Source organism: Mustela erminea, chromosome X (assembly GCF_009829155.1).
Source record: "Mustela erminea isolate mMusErm1 chromosome X, mMusErm1.Pri, whole genome shotgun sequence".
Lineage (NCBI taxonomy): Eukaryota > Metazoa > Chordata > Mammalia > Carnivora > Mustelidae > Mustela > Mustela erminea.
The window spans coordinates 103532680-103552938 of NC_045635.1; the positions used below are offsets into that span (position 1 = coordinate 103532680).

The window sequence follows — 20259 nt, forward strand, 5'->3', positions numbered from 1 at the left end:
TCTTTGCAGAAGACTACAGATTAGATACTTAAATTATTTGAAAGGAAATGCTGTTAGTCTCAGGGGTAGTTTTAATTCGGGGAATAGAGACATACACAGATTGGGAATCATGACTCTTTAAACCATCTGTAGCCAATGTGTGCAGTGTTGTAGTGCGTAAAGATACAGTAACCTGCTGTTATTACCTAAAAAGCGATAGTGAAGCACATATTTTCTGTCTTTGGATACGCAGGGCTTGGAAACCTATACGTAACCAGGTGCTCTGTCTTCAACTACCTTTCCTGTGGTTTTATAGCCACATATCTCCAACTGTAATAACGCTCATTTACAACAGCTGTAAAATATCCATGTACTCCCAGAGATGGTTGTAACTGTTACAATTTATGTTATAATGATAGTTAAAGAGCCAAAGTAACAAGTGATTTCCAGTTCAACTAAATCTGTGGTTTTATTTGTCTGATAGATTAAGTTTACTACTCGAGAACACATTTCTTAATAAAGTCATTATAGTTACACAAGCAGGGATCACTGTTAAGTGGTACAAAGAGCAGAGGACGACATGTCTAATGTTCTCTCTCTGCTTGTCAATTCGTCGGCGACCATGCTTCTCTTTTTCTGAATAATGTACTCTGAAATTCAGATATTGCTGAAAAATGTTTTCAAAGGTTTGTAAGGTGTGATATTGTGATTTATAAGGGCTATGTATTTGGTCTTGGACCCTGTTCCGGCACAGAGCTCCAAAAACCCTTGGAATCTCCTGTGATAAGATAGATCAAGCTGCCTTTTGTTATGTTAATGAGGCAACCTTTGGAGGGCCCTCAAGTAACCAAAGAATGGGGGCTGGTTGCCAGGGAAACCGACCACATGATTAGAGCTTAGAACTTTTAGTATCTCCCTCCAAACCTCTGGAGAAGGACCGAGTGGCTGGAGGTTGAATCAATTGCCAATGGTCAAAGATTTAATCCATCATTCCTAAGTAATGAAAAACCCAAAGGACAGGCTGGAGAGCTTCGGGGTTGGTGAACAAGTGGAGATGCTCGGAGAGTGGCGCATCCTGAGAGCATGGAAGCTCCACATGTTTTCCCCAAACCCGGCCTTTTACATCACTTGCATCCGGTTCTTCTTGAGTTACATCCTTTTGTAATAAATTGGTAATCCTGGGGCACCTGGGTGGCTCAGTGGGTTAAAGCCTCTGCCTTCAGCTCAGGGCATGATCCCAGGGTCCTGGGATCGAGCCCCATGATGGGCTCTCTGCTCCGCGGGGAGCCTTCTTCCTCCTTTCTCTGCCTGCCTCTCTGCCTACTTGTGATTTCTCTCTCTCTGTCAAATAAATAAAAAATCTTTAAAAAAAAATTGGTAATCCTGTAGACAAAATATTCCTCAATTCTGTGGGCTGCTATAGCAAATTAATCAAATCCAACAAAAGGGTTGTGGGAACCTCTGATTTATAGCCAGTCCATCAGGCCCTGGTACCGACTTGGACTTGGTGACTGGTTTCTGAAGTCATGGGCAGGAGGCAGTTTTGTAGGACTGAACCCTTAACCCACAGAATCGGATGCTGTTTCTTGGTAAATAGTGCGGGAATTGGAGGACAATTCTGAATTGTAACTGAATTGCAGGACAGCCAGCTGGTGTCCCAAGGATGGCTTTTTGGTGTGGGAAACTCCACCTCCCACATTGGCATCGGGTCAAGGAACCCAAAAGAGAAGTTACTATAAAATTCGGCTAAGAGCTAAAAGGCAGTGAAGGAGTAAAAGATGCAACAGTGTCCCCCTTACTCTCCTGCGGAAACTACGTGTGAGAAGCTCATTGCCTGTGATTGTTGGGGTCATAAGCAAGGCTGGGAAAGCTTCACATTCATAACTCCTTTGACCTAAGTGTGGGCCATCCATCTTTATTTCCACTTGCATGGGAGCAGAATTTTCCACCCCCAAATATGCTTCTTTGACATAAGGATTATTTGAGGTTGATTATTTTTAAGAAACAGCCACAGGAGAAGCTCTTGAAAAACTGTGAAGTTGCCCATTTGCATTTATAAGGGAATTTCCATTTGTAAGGGTGTCTCTCTGTACCCGAAAGTGGGGAATCGCGAAATCTGTAGAAACTTTTAGCAACTAGGAGGTGAGGATTTAAAACAGCACAACAACTGCATCTTTGTTTATTGTCACTTTCCTGGTAACTTGCTGTAACTGACTCCCCATCTCCAACATCTTTTGTCTTTAACTGGAGATGTTACTTAAGGTATTGGCTTTAGCTATTTGGGGATCTACTCAGTTTTCCTGGGTCTCTCGTGTTACATACGAGGTATACATGTTGTTAAACTTATGCTGTTTTTCTCCTCTTAATCTGTTTTATGTCGGTTTAATTATTACACCAGCCAAAGAACTTAGAAGGGTAGAAGGAAACTGTTTTTTGCCCTCAACACACTCTTCCTCCAAATAGTCTACACCAGTTCTCGTGCTGGAAAAAAGAGGGGCTCTAGAAATGGGTGAAATTTGGTAATAGCCCCAAGTTAAAAGGGGTCTCTTCGGACAGGTTGCACGTTGAACGGGACCTCTGAGTTGGGTAACTGATGATTCATACGTATGTTGCAATCAGAAAGCTGGACTTGGTAAAAATTTTTCATGGGGGAGGAAGTATCTATGCTTTAATTCATCCTTTGGTTTCCCTTCTATTTTTTTTTTCAGCTTTGCTAAGGAGAAGTAAGGAGAAAGGTTTGCTTTTTGATCATACCTGAACTAGAAAAGGAAGAGGGAAGCAAGTGCCCTAAGGAGCCACGGGTTGTGTTTCTAGCAGAAATCAAAGTGCTCTGAAAGGGTAGGTATGGGCGGAATCTCCAAAGAAAAGGGCCCTTTGTCTCCACTCAGAGCCTTTCTCTCTCCTTCCTAGGAATTTGTGTTTTAATTGCTTAAGAGAAAGTCCTTTCAACTCTTCCAATTCAATACTCATTCAATTAGTAGGATAAAAATATATTAAGTTGCTTGCTGATATTTGGCTGTTTTTGGCCTACAAAAAGGGCAATTTACTATGGTTCAACTGAATATATTTATATATCTTATTATTATATTATATAAATATATAATTATATCCATAAAAACACATACACAAAATGTGTTGAGCTCTAAGTAAAGTATGATTATGGCAGTTGATTTCTTTTTTTAAAAGATTTATTTATTTATTTTAGACACAGAAAGAGTGCTTGAGCATGAGCCTGGTGGGGGGTGCAGAGAGAGAGAAAAAAATCCTCAAGCAGACTCCCTGCTAAGCATAGAGGCTAACTCAGGGCTCCATCTCAGGACCCTGAGATGATGACCTGAGCTGAAATCAAGAGCTGGCCACCTAACTGACTGAGCCACCCAGGTGCCCCATGATTTCTTCTACAGAGAAGAGAAAGCTGAGTTTTCAAGGATGCTCTCTAGCATTTCAGCTCACAGTGCAACTGGATTAACCTGTTAACTTTGCTGAAGAAGTCAGAAGGTGAGTAAGTGAGATGGGCCAAATAATAACCTCACAGTTTGGGAGATGTGCTGTAATTTCCATGAATTTATGAGAATGGATAGAAAAGTACCAGTTGATTTTAAATTAGTACCCGCTACTCTACACTCAATGGTTTTAAGGTAATTAGTACTTGATTTTTAGAAATCAAAAATTCAATCAATTTTTAGAAACCTGTACGATGCTACAGGTTTTATTTTTTATTGATAATTATTAGGTTGATTCAGGCTTCCTTTATTTCACAGATTTGCCAATAAATGAACAGGGCGTGTATTTCATGTTAGCATCAGCTGCTACTACCCCATCGGGAATTTCCTTCTACTTCTATTTTTTTTTTTTTACTGCCAAGACATTCTCCTTACCTTGTCAGCCCACAAAATCTTACTGCCCGTAGGGATTTTGGGACATGGGCTATTGAGTTGACCTGACTGGGTTCAAATTGTGCTCTCACCACACACTAGCTGTGTGTGACCTCTCTGTGCCTCCTCCTTCCTTCCTTCCTTCTTTCCTTCCATTCTTTCTCCCTTTCTTTCTTCCTCCCTTCCTTCCTCTTTCTTTCTTTCTTGAGAGGAGGTTGCAGAGGGAGAAGGAGAGAGAGAATCTTTTTTTTTTAAATATTTTATTTATTTATTTGACAGAGACCACAAGTAGGCAGAGAGGCAGGCAGAGAGAGGAAGGGAAGCAGGCTCCCCGCTGAGCAGAGAGCCCGATGTGGGGCTCGATCCCACGATTCTGGGATCATGACCTGAGCTGAAGGCAGAGGCCTTAACCCACTGAGCCACCCAGGTGCCCCGAGAGAGAGAATCTTAAGCAGGCTTCGTGCCTAGAGCTGAGTCCAGTGTGGGGCTTGACATGGGCTCAATCTCACAACCCTGAGATCCTGACCGGAGCTGAAACCAAGCATTGGACGCTTAACTGACTGAGCCACCCAGGTGCCCTGTCTCTATGACTCTCTCTTAATCTTTAAAATGAGAATGATAACAATAGAAGCCAGCTGATAAAGTGTAATGAGTACTAAATGAGTTCACATATGGCATTACGCATAGTAAGAACTCAGTGAATGTTAGCTGCTGTAATCATGATCCGTTGTGAAAATGCTACTAATGATAGAGATTGCACAGCCCACATCCCTCATTTCATAGACGGGAAAAGTGGTGCAAGATTATAGGTTCTTCCTCAAAATCTTGTTCATTCTCCTCACCTGACTTCTGCCATATCATTTACCTTGGATGCTTTTTGCGTTATATTAATTTGCTCTTGTTGAAATACTTTCCTGTTGGTGAATTTGTTTGTGTAACCGTAACAACAGACACTTGAAATTTTTTATACCACATCATTAATGTTTATATGCATGTGGAATAGTATGTGAAATCATACTGTCTTTCTAGTTATCTTAGTGGAGTTGACTCATGATTAACAAATAGAGTAGCTTCTATGATTCCAAGAATCTCCTGACCCCAAAAAACCAACTCTGCCCACTTGCCTGGATGCCTGAAATCTCCTGTCTCCCGGTGACTCCTTAGAGGTAGACCCACGGTTATCTGGGGCTGAGAACCACAGATATATTTTTTAAATAGATTCATCTATCTGCAAGCAGCCTCCTTATCTAAGTTTTCACAAAATAATTCCCTCCAGCCAAACCTGGGGAGAAAGAAGTTAAAATAGCGTGAAGCAGATGTGAACTCCAACTCCCAGCAGCCCGCAGCTGAGTGCCCTGTCAGCAAAGGCATTTTCTGAGAATGTAGGGAGATGCTGGAACCCTTTTGGCTGCCTCCCAAATTCGCCATCATTTGTCAGCCTGGGACTCTGTGCTGTATCTGGGCTTGTTTGGCCTTTCAGAGCTCAGAGCACGTATAAACATGTTGCGCTGAAAAACCAATCTACCCCGTTCTCAGTTATCTTTGAGTGGAGAGGGGACAGAAATCAATTGTGAGGTTTTAGATTAGTCTTTGTTTCATTTTGCTTGTAAACACATAATCATCTTACTTGATTTTATGACTTTGGTTTGAAGTGCTAAGCTTCCTGGATTTTTTTTTTTTCTTTTCATAAAGGAGGCTGTAGGGCAAGGGTTTTGCTGTAACCTCACATCTCAGTCTGTGAAATCTTATGAAAAACTCTGGGATCCAGTGCTGGGTTATGTCTCCTAGAATGGTTTTATTATCCGTGGAGGTGGCAAGGTGCAAGCTGGGTGAAGTTCCTAAACTGGTTTGCTGTGGGTGAATGTCCAATTCTTTCCCAATGGCTTCCACTGTGATCTAATCTCTAATTTCGCCATTGTCCGGGGAAATGCATTTATGGGGACAGGCTTAAGCAGCAGACACAGATACACAGAATGGATGTAAAAGTACTTGGCAAGGAAGATGATTCAGACACACCTCAGGTTGGGGGGAAATGGATTTTTAAAATAAAGGAAATCTCAGGATGTTGGTGTGATTTATTTCACTTAATGGAGCTGGTGAAGGACAGCCCAGAGGTAACTTCCCAGGCTGAGCAGAATATCATGTTTTTCAGCAGTCTGCCTTGCTCACCTTGAAGGGGACCCTGACTTTGTGTGCAAAACCCTCACCAGTCATCGGAGAAGAGCAACGCTTGTTGCTTGATCTCCAAGAGAAGTCTATCCTTCTCTGCGTTTTCTTCGAGCTAGAAGGTCTAGGGTCGATGTGATAGGTAGCTTTTTGGAAAGCCCATCATCTTACCCAATGGGCCTTTAAAGGGATCTGTCATTTTGTGCCTGAACAATTAGTGTTTTATGACCTGATGCTCAAGCACGTTTAAAAATCCCAATCACACCTTTGGTTTTTCAAAGAGGAGTCCTATTTCCTATGGTACAGCAGGGGTTTCTATGTTATGGGACTCTCTGGACCCGGGATTCTGTCTCAAGAGCCCTGGTACCCCTACCTGCCCTTGCTCTGGAATGGCTGCTCCACCAGGAGAAATAAATGATTCAGTCCGAGGCCTTGAGGTACTGGAGGGCATCGGAGAGGCTTATTCTTTATATGTATGCTACAAATGGGTCCCTGTCAGGCCCAGGAAGAGAGAAAGTTACATCTCGTAACGCTATCTGCTTGCCCCTTGAAAAGCTACCAGAAATGAAGGGGCACCGTCTCTGCAATAGTAAACTCAGCGGGGAAAGAGGATTTTGCCTTGTCAAAACCAGGTTCACACCTACGTCAGGGGAGCATATCCCTCCATTAAATCGGACTTGCCGGGACGCCTGGGTGGCTCAGTTGGTTAAGCGGCTGCCTTCGGCTCAGGTCATGATCCCAGCGTCCTGGGATTGAGTCCCACATCGGGCTCCTTGCTCAGCAGGGAGCCTGCTTCTCCCTCTGCCTCTGCCTGCCATTCTGTCTGCCTGTGCTCGCTCTCTGCCCCCCCTCTGATAAATAAATAAAATCTTAAAAAAAAAATCGGACTTGCCTAATCTGGGGAAACTGAGGCATCAGTGTAAACAAAGTGCATAAGGATGGGGAGAGAAGGTAAGAATCAGCCAGTTAAACAGCTGCCCTTCTCTGGCCTCTTCCCCGCTTTCTCTGCCCGGAGGCCAGCCAGTTGTCCTGCTCCACCCACACTTGCCAGTACATTAGAGTCGATTATTTGTCTCTTTTTGTCAGCATTGAAATGAGGAGTCAGGCCTTGCCAAGGTGGCTCCACTGAGTGGGGCAATGATTTATAGATTAATTATTTTAAGGATCAAGGCAGCACAGCATCATGTAGTGGAAAGAGTGCTGCGCTCCGTGAAGACCTGCATTTGAGGGCTGACTCTGATCCTTAATAGCTGTTTGACTTTGGGCAAATCACTTAACCTCTCTGGGCCTTAGTCTCCTTATCTGTAAGTTGGGAATAACAACAATTGATGGTTGTGGTGATCAAATAAAATCCTGGCTGTGAAAGCATTTTGTTAACTCAGAGGTACTAAACATGTCGAGGATTGCTGTTAGGTTTCTAGGGACATGCATGGTAACACCCCTCAGCTGAGGAGGGGCTCCATTCTGTCGGAGGACCTCAGGAAGTACCCTGGAAGTCACATAGAAGAGAAGGTCCTGAATTTGTTGCCTTTATAACCGGTTTCACAAATCTGCTCAACTATACCACAGGAAGGGAACTGGGTCAATTGTTTTTTAAAATTTTGTTTTTTCTTTGTGTATTTTTATTTATTTATTTATTTGAGAGAAAGAGAGAGAGAATGAGATAGAGAGAGAGAGCAGGAGAGGGGAGAGAGTCAGAGGGAGACACAGACTCCCACCTGAGCAGGGAGACTGATGTGGGACTCGATCCCAGGACTCCAGGATCATGACCCAGGCTGAAGGCAGTTGCCCAATCAACTGATCCATCCAGGCGCCCCAGAAATGGGTCAATTATAAATAGAATTAACTAAATAACACTTCACTTCTTATAGTAAAGATCCCCCAAATGTTTTATGGCCATTAGTTTTTCAACATTAAGAGCACTTTGGGATATGAGGTGTAACTTATAGTTTGGAATTTCTCCATTATCTGTGTACCTGGAAAAAGAAAATGGTGGGTAAGCTTAGAAAGTGGAAAATCCCAAACTCATGTAGTACAGGATGGGTTATCCTAAAGAATGGGAAAACCCAAAGGTACATTGTATATGATATGGTTCATAATGTTTTATTGAGGCTATAAACTGGGGAAGGCACTAAGAGATCATTTATTTGATACAATTATTCTATGGTGAATCCATGAGGTTGTTAAGCCATTTGCTCTAGTGTGATATTTTCATTTCACAGGTGAAGAAAATAAAGAAAATAAATGTCTTTTCCTTCTTTTGAATTAAGTAGGCTCCACAAGCAGTATGGAGCCTAATACAGGGCTTGAACTCACAACCCTGAGACTGAGACTTGAGCCGAGTTCAAGAGTCAGATGCTTAACAGACTGAGCCACCTAGGTGCCCCAATAAACGCATTTCTTAAGCCAGGTCAACTAACTTCCCCATTTAGGGCTCTATCGAGGAGATCCCATTTCTAGAATTCTGACAGAAACCCTCACTGCCTCCCACGCAGACAGGTGTGTGACTATGTGCACTGGTTTTCCTTCTCAATCCAGTGGCCCATCCGTGGGCCCATCTGTGTTCTGATAGAGATTGCCGATAGAATCAAAACATGCAAATTGACTTGCACATGTAGACAACTTTTCGTGGCATTATGAAGGCCACTGAAGTTTGTGTCTATGTGTCACCAACAGAAAAGATTGAAAAAGAGTACTGTCATGCATTATTTTGTCCATATCATGCCTTTGGACTCGTTGGACTGTTTCGTGCCGGGACTGGGTGGTTGTCTCTCATTGTGTTTCCACAGCCTGAAGGTTACCACATTTTCACTGTGAGCGAGTTTGTACCGTGCGTGAAGAAAATACAAGCATCCCAGGTCTCCCAGCTTGACACAGGTGCTTAAAGCCGGCCTGGCCTCAATTGTGAGTGATTGTTTCCCTCGAGCTGGCAGTTGCTCTGGGGCTGATATTGAATGTTACTATATTTGGGAAGTTGGTCATATCATCTGAACATTGGTTAATGCTTAATAAGGGACAGGTAGACACAGTGCTGTGGTGATTGTAGGCTTTGTGTGCTGCAGAAAGACAGGTTTGACAGAGATCTCTGGCTAACTGCAGTGAGTTGTGCTTGGTGAGGACTTGAACCCCCTCTCCCCCAAAACCTTTAATTTCCTCTGGGCAGCTCTCAGAGCACCACTAGTCCACTCTCAGTACTGGCCATTTACCCTTCTGGCCTTTAGTGATGTATTCACGGGAATGATATCATTCATTCACTGACTTTTCCTTTTTAATTTGCCTTTGTCCAAATGTTGCCTTACGTCTTGCATCCTTGCATGTGTGCCTGCCTGGTCTTTCCGCACAAAGTCTAAACTACTCCCAAAGCAGGGAGCTGGGTCAAGGTAGTGAACCCGACAACATCTCCCAGGCATGCTGTGAGGGATTCTGGAGGGCCTCCTGACTCAACACATTTCTCCACCCAGACTTTCTTGGTGCCTGAAATTGCTACTATTAGAGCACTTTAGCTGGCTAATGACAAAGAAAGCTCCTATTAGAATGTTCATTTAAGGATACTGAACCATTATCAGCCATTAGCACCCTCTCTTGAATTAGTATATCATATAAGCTAGTCAGTCACCTAGAAAAGCTTTGTCGCAATGGGACTTTGGATTAGGGCAGCTTTGTGGTTTTCTTTTTTCTTTCTTTCTTTTTTTTAAGATTTTATTTATTTATTTGACAGAGAGAGATCACAAGTAGGCAGAGAGAGAGAAAGGGAAGCAGGCTCCCTGCCGAGCAGAGAGCCCGATGCGGGACTCGATCCCAGGACCCTGGGATCATGACCTGAGCTGAAGGCAGAGACTTTAAACCACTGAGCCACCCAGGCGCTCAGCTTTGTGGTTTTCAAACATAAAACAGAAGTTCTGTATCTCGCATCCGGTCAAGCCTTACCCTCAGTCTCCTTTCAAAAGCTGAAATGTTGCCTTTGTTTTGTTCCTTGCGCTGCCGCCACTCGATGAGGTTCGCATTGTGTTCTCCGGGCAGGGAGATGTTGCATTTGCCCAGGGTGGGGTTGACCGCCCCGGCCAAGATGTGGGGCTCTGAGCTGAGGCTGATCTCCATCCCGCTGGCAAAGGTCACACGTAGGGAGCCGTCCGGGCTCACCCGATAGGTACTCTGGGTGTTTTCTGTAGGCAGAGGAGCAAAGCAGGACAAGGGGAAAAAAGGGAAGTGCAGGAAGCAGAGGAGAGCCAAGTTTAGGTTCCGGAGGCAAGTGTGGGGAAGGATGAGCAGGTGGGTTGCTGTGGACCCAAATGCCTTCTGGGCTAGACCACCACTCTCACAGCCACATGCACTCTCTATCCGTTTGGGTCTTGTTATTCGCCTAGCTGGGCTATCTTTTTTCTTGGATAAAAGATTCCTGTCTAATACTGGAGGCTGTTTCTGGCTTGTCTTTTTCATTTTTAAAGAACTCCCTCACGAAATCCTTCTCTGACCTGGTGGGTTGGCCTCCTCAGTTTGATATGCTGGGAGCTAGAAGGAGAAGAGGCTGAAGTTCAGCTTGGCATTGCACTTGGTTGTTGCACACCCTTGCCACACCCTGCAAAAGGGTTACACGGACAAAGGTTGCTACTCATCATGTTAGCGTGAACCTGAACTCTGGGCAGTTCTGCGTCTGGCCCCACAACCTAACAAGAGTCCCAATTCATCCTTGTTATTCACCCACATCAGCATTGATTTAGAATGCTAATCTCAGATGGGGCACAGACTTCATTTCTTTAATATAACCCAATCAGAGCCTAAAAGAGCTTTACAAACAGCTGGGTGCTGGGAAATGACTTGAAGGGAGAGCAGATTGGGCAGGGCTTGAACCTCACCGCTCCCATAGAGATGTGGTCCAATGTTGCTACGTGAACTTTGTGAACGGTGTGATTTTATTTGGGTTTCAGCCCCCATAGCTGGAAAACAAGGAGAAGAAGCCATCTTCTCAGCCGGAAGTGAGTTCTATTTATTAACGGTGGGCAGAGGTTTGATGGTAGAAATTAAGAACGGTACCTCTACAGTCAGGTGAAGTGGGAAGTATCCTTACCTTGTTTTAAAATATATATGGTACTAGTTGCTGTCAAGTTGGTTGACATGAGGACATTTTCACGGTTGGAAGTATCTAGTTCCACTTTCGTCAGCTTCTCCAGGTCACTGTGGAAGCTGCTGACCTCTCCGGTGGGAAACGTTGCATTGGTCAGATGTCCCTCGGGGTCATACCTGAGGAATGTAACCAATCCCAACTTTGAAGCCTCTTGGCAGTGATAACAGGCCTTTGCAAATAAAAATCACTTGGCAGCTAATACAGTTTAACTTTGAGTGATAACAAGTATTATTAACCTTGTTCAATAAGAAGAAAAAGGTCAGAGAGATGATTAATCAAACGAAGGTATTTCTTGCAGCTTCTGAATTCTTGATGACTTCCTTGAGCTGTGCTGTTTTACAGAAAAAATATATCTAGTAATGAATCACCAGGGTGGAAAACTGATTTATGAATCATGTCCTGCTGTGTGTAATGTTGCAAGGAGGCCTCCGTTTGCGATTTGGGTCGATCCCACTAGATGTGATGGATAATAAATACCAGCAGAGGGTGCTGTTGGCAAAGGAACAGGAGGCACAACCGGCCCCCAACGTCTGGAAGGGCAATAAACTGATTTTGCATTGTGATAGGAAAATTATATTTGCTGCTGTTTAAGTTGCCAAATTTGAAATGAATGAATCATTCTTCCAACAAAATGAACAAGCACAGAAGATAATGGAAACATGTTCATTAAAACATTCTGGAGCCCCCTGATCTCAGTGTCAGTTAATTTTTTCTAAAAAAATCTTTCTATAATATAGTACATAATGTGTTGTAATTTGCCTATATGAGTAAGAGACAAAAAAAAAATAATTACCTGGGATAATAGGCAATAACCTATATCCGGAAATATAGTCTAGCGAGTTTACTTTATAAAAAAAAATCAGAATGATTGGCAATCTCACTGTCCTCCAAATGGAAACTGCTTCCCTGAAGGCTTTTGATGTGGAGCTGTTCTTTTATTGTCAATAGAACCATGAAAAATAAACACTTCATTAAAAGTAAAGACATGCACTTGGAAACCCATTACTGTTTTCTTTTCAAGTTGCAAATTACAAAATATTTAAGCACTTTTATTTGCTTTTAAAATGTTAAACAATTATATTCTTTTTACCCAAAGTGAGCAGAATACAGCCTGGACACAAAGGCGAAGACTGGCTCTACTATTTCCTCCTCTGACAATTACGCAAAATGGCATAGTGATTTAGTGTTAGTTCACTAGGTTTTAAAGAACTCAGCCTGGGTAGTTGCTCAAATTTTAAAACCCAGACCAGTGTTTAGTAGGCGTCAGCAAAGGGGCTAGACCTTATTTTATCTGATAGAACTGAACTTGGGGCTACAGTCACATATGCAAATGAAAACAATCAAATAGGTCAGTTGATATCACAGATATGCCAAGCCCAATTATTTAATTGGAGGCATCCTTTGTTTAAGGGGGTATTCTTCAAAATGGGTGTTGGCGTGTTGCTGCTATGCAGCCCAGGCCTTATTATCAAGGAAAAGCTGAAGGGTGCTGTTTGTGCCTGCGGTTAATGGCAGAACCCAGGCCCCTGCTCATTCCCTTTGTCCATGGTCTGTTCTGGGGCTCTGGCTGCAAAATGCAGAGCCCTGATGAGAAAGGGCCGTGGAAGGGCTGGAATGCCCAGCACAACCTCAACCTTGTCTGCCTGGTCTTCCTTCCAGGAGAGGAAAACAGTGTCTACCTTTAATTTCCCCAAGATACCAAGTTGCTTTTCCCTGTAGGGAGGTGTTTTTAGGCAGCAGATAGAAGGAAGCTGCCTTCCTCATCAGGGAGATTGGGGTCCCAACAGCCTAGACTCGGCTGGCAGTTCCTCTCCGTTTCACATCCATCGACAGCAACTCGGCCCCATTGGATTACCTTTCCTCATTTCTAAGGAGTGTCCTCAAAACTTGGCAAGGTCACTCGTCCTCATTCCTCAGGAAATCTCACCTAAGATGCTAGGCATGCAAGTTCCCAATGGGCTTTCCAGCTTGGGGGCAGTTTCTTTCTTTTTCAGGCACATAGCCTCTTGTTTTAATGCAAGATTTCATCTAAAGGTGAAGGCAGTGGTTGTGTCCACTCCTCAGGGCAAGATGTCAAGATCAGATGCCTTTTGAGCCATCTATGAGCAGAGGTACCAGGGCCAAAAATTCAAATGAAACTTAGCAGTGGCCTGTGGATAAATCTGGTTTCCTAACCAGCCCCCTCCTTCAAACACCTTTTAAGCTCAGTCGCTGGTGCAGTTTGTCTGCAATTATACATTTAAAAGCTGATTCCCAAGAGCACAGCCATGTTCCTACATATTCTGTTCCCATCCCCACTTCCCAAATTGACTGGAGTACATTTGGAAAGGAAAGATTTATAGTCCTGGATAAGACTAATTACCTGGATAGATCTAGTTGGGAGGTAGCTGCATGATCCTTTCTGATGAGGGAGGCAACGGTTTTGGGGGTCAGCCCAGTTGCTGGGTATTGGAAAGTTATAGTACTGATTTCCTTTCTGTGGCTGGACCTACATCCTTTTTTGAAAGTGTGTATTTGACTTTAACTCTATCATAAGCAAGGCACTCTACCTGGAGGGCATAACGCTAAGGGAAATATGTCACACGATGACAAATAGTGTATGATCTCACTTGAAGGATCTAAGACAACCCCCCCCGCCACACACACACACCGAACTCAGAAAAGATCAGATTGGTGGTTACCAGAGGTGGGGTCGGGGGTGGCTGGGGGAGTTGAATGAAGGTAGTCAAAAGACACAAAGTTCCAGTTATAAGAGAAATAGGTACTGGAGAGGTAATGTGTGACATGATGACTATAGCTAACACTGATGTACTACCATACACAGGAGACTTGGTAAGAGAGTAGACCCTAAAATTCTCATCAGAGGGAATAAACCATTTCTCTCTCTATATTTTTGTATCTGTGAGATGATAGATATTAACTAAGCTTGTTTTGGTCATCATTTCTCAGTCTTATACATAAGTAATTAGGCTGTACACCTTAAACTTCTACAGTGTAATGTGTCAATTATATCTCAATAAAAATGAAGGGAACCCCCCCAAAATATCCTTAAAGCCCTTTACCGAATACACACGCAGACCCCAATTCTGCCAGTCAGTCATAGTGATCACATTTGGTGGTATCTTCAGTGTGCTGTCTCTGTCCTTTGTATGGCCCTAGGTCTAAACATATAGGCCCGCCTCTCTTTTGTGGTGTCATTTCCAAAGGAAGAGTGACAGGCAGAAATATTCATCATTGCTAATTCCCACAACTTTGGAAAGATTGCTCAAAAGTGGCGAAGAAATAAAGGGAGTCTTTGATTTCTTATGGCTTGCTTGAATTTTTTTCTCTCCATCACAGGGGAATGCATGTTTCCAGACTGAATGTCAAAGATACAAGTTTAATCAAAACCTCTTATGCTGTGTGTTTCCCTTTGGTGCCTGCATCCTTTGGTGCAGAGTACAAGCCAATATGCTGCAGCTGATCCCCTCAGGCCACAACATGGTAGCAAGCCCCTCCTTTCCAAGGCTTGGAGTAGCAATCTCGTAACCAGGCCTGCAAATTCTGGCTGGTGAATTGTGTGGTCAGACAATGAGTCTCACCTTCATAGTCATTAGAAGTGGGTCTGGTGTGAGGAGATTTGCCCTCATATTGTCCCTTCCTGTCCTGATTTTATAGAATTCCACTATGAGGGTCTCACAGGGCACTGATCAATGAAGTATTGAGTATAACTATTGTTTTTCTCAGCACCTCAAAGGCTGTGTGCATTTGTGTATGTGTGTGTTTGTGTGCATGCAGATATGCCCCATTGGAGCAAAGAAAACATTTATACAGGAAGTTCAGAATTCATTCTTGTCCTTGAGGAGCATATAGTTTAGTTGGGGGTAGGGGGATATTTGCACATTATTTACAATACATGTGGTCTGATATTTTCTCATAAGGGATAGTCCACCCTTTTTCTTGAGAATAATTTAAGCCAGGGCTAAACCATGCAGAGTAAAAACTAGAAGCCCCCCACCTTTGCTCTTAAGAAAATATTAATGATTATAGAAGGAAAATTCATTACTTACTTTTTAAAGGGAAACAGACCCTCTTTACCTTCTCATGACAGAAACCTGATCAACCTAATTAACATTCTGTAGGAAATACTGGATTCCCCTTCCTCACCAATCACTTCCTTTGGCTTCCTTTGATTTGGCTGCAAGTCCATCATGCCGTCCTGTCTCCACTTGTCCTTTACTCAATAAATACCAGTCTCGTGCTAGGTACTGGAGATGTAGTGCTGAATGAAATGCAAAGTCTAGTGGGGCAGATAAGACATTCACGCAAATCACTCTAATGCCAGAATATTGCCATGTTCTTCCATAAACAAGCTGTCAAAGCTCAGAAGAGACAGAAGTCATTTTCGACTGTGCCGAGCAGAAAAGAAGGAAGAGAAAAGGGGGTATTTGAATTCTGGAAGGTAGGTAGAGCTCAGTCCCTGGATAGGTGAAGATGGGGGTAGAGAGACAAAGACAGGTGGTGGCATGAAGAAAAGCATGCCGGTGGATGGGATGTCCAGGAGAAGACCTGGGTTGCTGGGGCACAAGGTTCCTCTAGCAGGGTAGCACGTGATAAAGTCGAGAGGCATGTTGCAACCAGAGCAGAGGGAACCTGGGGTACTGGGCTCTGGAGGAAAGCAGGGAGGCAGTGGAGAATGCAGAGGCACAGAAGACTTTGCAAGGAGAGAACAGTACGATGAAAGCAGTGCCTTGGGGGCAGCAAATCTTGGAAAGGGTTATGTGGACAAGCGGGACCTGCAGGAAGGCTGCAGCCTTCATTTGTGTAAGAAGATGGGGGCTTCTTGCCTTTATTCAATGTATTGTGATTGCCAATCATTGGGACTTGTCTTCCTTACTAGGCTGTAAACTCATACCCATAGAGGGACGGCCGGACCCCCAGGTCTCATTCATGCCTGTATTCTCGGTATCTGCTACAGAGGAGATTCTCACTACGCCTACTTGTTGCATGAGGGAAATAAGATGATTTCTGTGGAAATGGAAGAGATGGGTGGATCTGACATCCCATGTGCTTAGAGAGGAGACAGAGCCAGCGATGGTGGCGTTGGGAGGGTAGGCTCAGCTTCCGTACATGTCCTGTGTGCTGCAGCTCATCTTCCCTACCAGCCCCAGGAAGCTTTTTGGGCCAGTAGCCTCTCTTGCTTCTGTTCACTCCCTGTGTCGATTGCAGTTGTCCCCAGCATGGCCCATGGAAGTTCTGTCTGTCCATTCTTGATCCTTGTCAAGGGCATAAAGCACACACATGGAGAGGCGATTGAGCAGAGGTGTCGAGAGTCTCTGTCTCTGGAGACCCGAAGGAACAGTTGACAATTCTCTGTTCTTGCTTAACTGAAATCCTTTGCCTGCCTGGAGGCGGGGGGCTGGACCGCATGGTTCCTTAGCTCCCTCTCTACTCTGAGATTCTAGAGAACACTGGAAACATATTGATATGTTTGGATGGATTATATAACCAGTTCTTACACGGGAATCGTGTCCTATGCCCAGGTAAATATCTCACCCAGAGGCATGGCTTGTTTACCTTGACCCTACCTCTTCTTCTAATCTTACCAGGGAGGAGGAAGAATCCGTCATTAGCCATCTTCCATGCAACGGAGCATTTATAAAATAGCCCAGGAGGCGCTCAGCCTATTATGAAGGCTTTCTAACTTGTCAGTCAATGGCTTTTTTCGGGGAGTGGGGTATGGGCTAACAAAGTCCAGAAAGAGAATACAGAAGACCTGGGATCGAGAAATTACATAAACGCGAAATCTCCTTCTCTTCAGGCAAGGAGTCCAAAGGGCAAGGGCCTGCAGAACCGTCCACTCAGCCTGGACCAGCAGCAGTGACGACACTGATGCTTTGGCCTCAGCCTGGAACCTTTCCAGTTTTGTAGAGCAGAAGCCTTTGCCAGGGAAATACTTAGGAAACAAGCAAGGGCATCCTAACTACTCTTCGAGACTTTTGGGCAAAGAAGGCCTGCCTACTCTGTGAGCTGCTGGGCCCCTCTCTTGGGCCCCCACTGCTGTAAGGTCATAGCAGTTACGAACCTGCCAGCCTCCTTGGGCCAAAACACTGGCCTCATTTGGTCCGTATTCCTGCCTTGACAATCACCTTTCTGTTAACCATTTCTCTGTGGTCAGGATGCTGAGGAGCAGTCAAGCATCACGTACTAATACTTGGGGTGTGCAATGTTGATCCCAGTCCAAGTCCAACGGAATTATGAAAATCAGTGAACTATTTAAACAACATCACATTACACAACACAAGCCCACATACTACCACTGCACAAGAAACATTTTAAAATCCCATTTGGATGATCCACTGTTCAGGGTCATCTATGTCATTTCTCCTCTCCATTGCCACAGATAATCAAAGCTGGATGGATTACTGGCTTAGCTACCTGTACGTGGCCATCCTCCATCCTGTCAAATTTTGCTTCTGTTTCTGTTTCTCTGTCTCTCAACTCAGAACAGAATTTCTATTTCCACCTTGGCGAACAGTTTGTCCCCTTTGGCCACAGAAGGCGGCAGCCTCCGCACCTCAGAGAACTGCAGGGCTCTGACTCGGACGAGAATAGTAGGTCCAGTTTTGTGTTCCTCAGCCTCGAAAGGACAAAGGGAAACTTGAAGGAGGGGTCAGAACTGGCTAACACGTTGGGGGATAAAAGGGAAAGATGTCCGATTTTGTACAGAGAAGGCCATAAGCAGGATTAGTTACATTATGTAGGTTGGGAAATGGCTCATTCTTTTCTGTGCAGGTCAGAAGGGACAGGGGCAGTGTCTTTCTGGGGACTCCTGCTCAGCACCAGAAGGGAGTGCTTCAGGAGGAAAAGGGACTTTCTCTCTACAGACGCTTTTTTGGTCAGGAGGGTTTCAGCATCGTCCTGGCTGGAGTTAACGAGGGAGAAGGAAAAAATGACTGTTTACTCTCCCTTTCTATCCCCTTTCCTGCTACCGGACGGGAAAATCTCGCTTCCCAGACTTCCCACGGTCACTCTTGCAATCCCATATCCTCCTCTTTTTTCTGGAAGGCAATGGGGGTAGTAGTGGAAAGAACACCGAATTAGACGCTCGAAGACCTGACTCGAGACCCAGCCAGCTAGCAATGTGAACAGGGAAGTTCTATCTCTATCTAGGCCTCAGTTTCCTCGTTTGTAAAATAATGTCTAACGTCTCTTTACGCTGGCTCTATTGGATCATTTTCATCGGTATGCAAATATACTGTTATTTCTGTCATTAAAACCGCTCCTTCTGTTTACCGCATTCCCCCTGCCCCAGGTCCATTTTCTCTGCTCCTCTTTATAGCAAACTTCCTCAGATGAGTTCTCTTCTTCTTACACTCATCACATAATTTATTACAATCATGTCAATGTAATCATTTAGCTTTGAAATCAAATTAAAAAAAAATTACCAAAAAAATAAAAAAATTACCACAGGTCCATAAATGAGGCCAATAGTTTTGACCCAAAGTTTGGTTAACTAACCTGGTGTTTCATTTTAAGCTTCTCCCAATACAGTTGAAGAACTTTTTAAAAAATTTTTAATAATTTTATTTTATTTTTCATCATCATAAGTATAGTCTTCAATCCCTATCCACTGTGTCAATCATCCCCTCTCCCACCTCACCTCTGGGAATGATCAATGTGTTCTTTAGAGTTAAGAGTCTGCTTCTTGGTTTGTCTCTCTTATTTTCCTTGCTCATTTGTTCTGTTTCTTAAGTTCCACATATGAATGAGAGCCTATGGTATTTGTCTTTCTCTAATTGACTTATTTAGCTTAGCGTTATACTCTCTAGCTTCATACATGCGATTGCAAATGGCAAGATTTCATTCTTTTTATGGCTGAATAACATTCCATTGCATGTATATGTGTGTGTGTGTGTGTATCTTTATCATCCATTCATCCACTGATAGATACTTGATACTTGGGCTGTTTTCATATCTTGGCTGTTGTAAACAATGCTGCTATATCCCTTTGAATTAGTGTTTTTGTATTCTTTGTGTAAATACTCAATAGTGTGATTCCTGGATCATAGGGTAGTTCAATTTTTAATTTTTGGAGGGACCTCCATACTGTTTTACACAGTGGTTGCACTCTTAAGAATTACTTACTCACTGTATCCACTTTCTCTCCTCTTGGTCACTTTCTTTTATAGTATTATTATTTTCTAAAGGTTATTTTTTTTAAAAAAAGATTTTATTTATTTATTTGACAGAGAGAGAGAGAGAGACAGAGAAAGAGCGCAAGCAGGGGGAGCGGCAGGGAGAGGGAGAAGCAGGCTCCCCGCTTAGCAGGGAGGCCAATGGGGGGGCTCAATCTCAGGACCCCGGAATCATGGCCTGAGCCAAAGGCAGTTGCTTAATTGACTGAGCCACACAGGTGCCCTTTATTGTTATTATTGAGATATAATTCACATACCATAAAAGTCACCATTTCGAAGTATACAATTCAGTGGCTTTAGTGCATTCACCATGTGTGCAGTCATCACTACTACTTCTAGAACATTCCAACATCCCCCAAATAAACTCCTTCCTCATTAGCGGCCAATCTCTATTCCCTTTCAGTCCCAGGCAACCACCCGCCTACTCTCCGACTTTATGAATTTGCCTTTTGTGAACATTTAAAATAAATGAAATTTATATATAAAATAATAATAAATAAACTATACAATACTTGTCCTTTGTGACTAGCTTCTTTCCTTTAGCATAATGTATCTGGGGTTCATCCATGTTATAGCATGTGTCAGAACTTCATTCCTTTTTATTGATGAATAATATTCCATGGTATGGAAGTACCCCATTTTGTTTGCCTATTCATGTCCCAATGAACATTGGTTCTTCAAATTTCTTGGCTATTATGAGCAATACTGCCATGAACATGTGTATATCCATTCTCTTTAAACCATCTCTGCTCAGGCTTTTGTCCCCCATGGAGCCATAGCACCTGCTCTTCTCATGGTAGACAATAATGTCCACAGTGCTAGATTGAATGGTCAATTTTCAGTCCTTGTCTTACTTCACTTATCTGGAATATCTGACACAGCTGATCAATACTTCCTGTTGTACTTGGTTCCCAGAACACCCTACTCTCCTGCTTTTCTT

At 43.5% G+C, this 20259-nt stretch overlaps 1 protein-coding gene across 7 annotated transcripts in view; it reads right to left on the reverse strand.

The window, feature by feature from the left end:
- Positions 1 to 20259, reverse strand: part of TENM1 (teneurin transmembrane protein 1) — a 794330-nt gene that overhangs the window by 20052 nt on the left and 754019 nt on the right. For all 7 annotated transcript variants that reach the window (XM_032329990.1, XM_032329993.1, XM_032329991.1 and 4 more), the window contains 2 exons: positions 11086 to 11258; positions 9948 to 10183 (listed from right to left, as the gene is read on the reverse strand). In XM_032329990.1, the coding sequence (XP_032185881.1) occupies positions 9948 to 10183; positions 11086 to 11258 (409 nt within the window). The remainder of the gene's footprint in view (positions 1 to 9947; positions 10184 to 11085; positions 11259 to 20259) is intronic.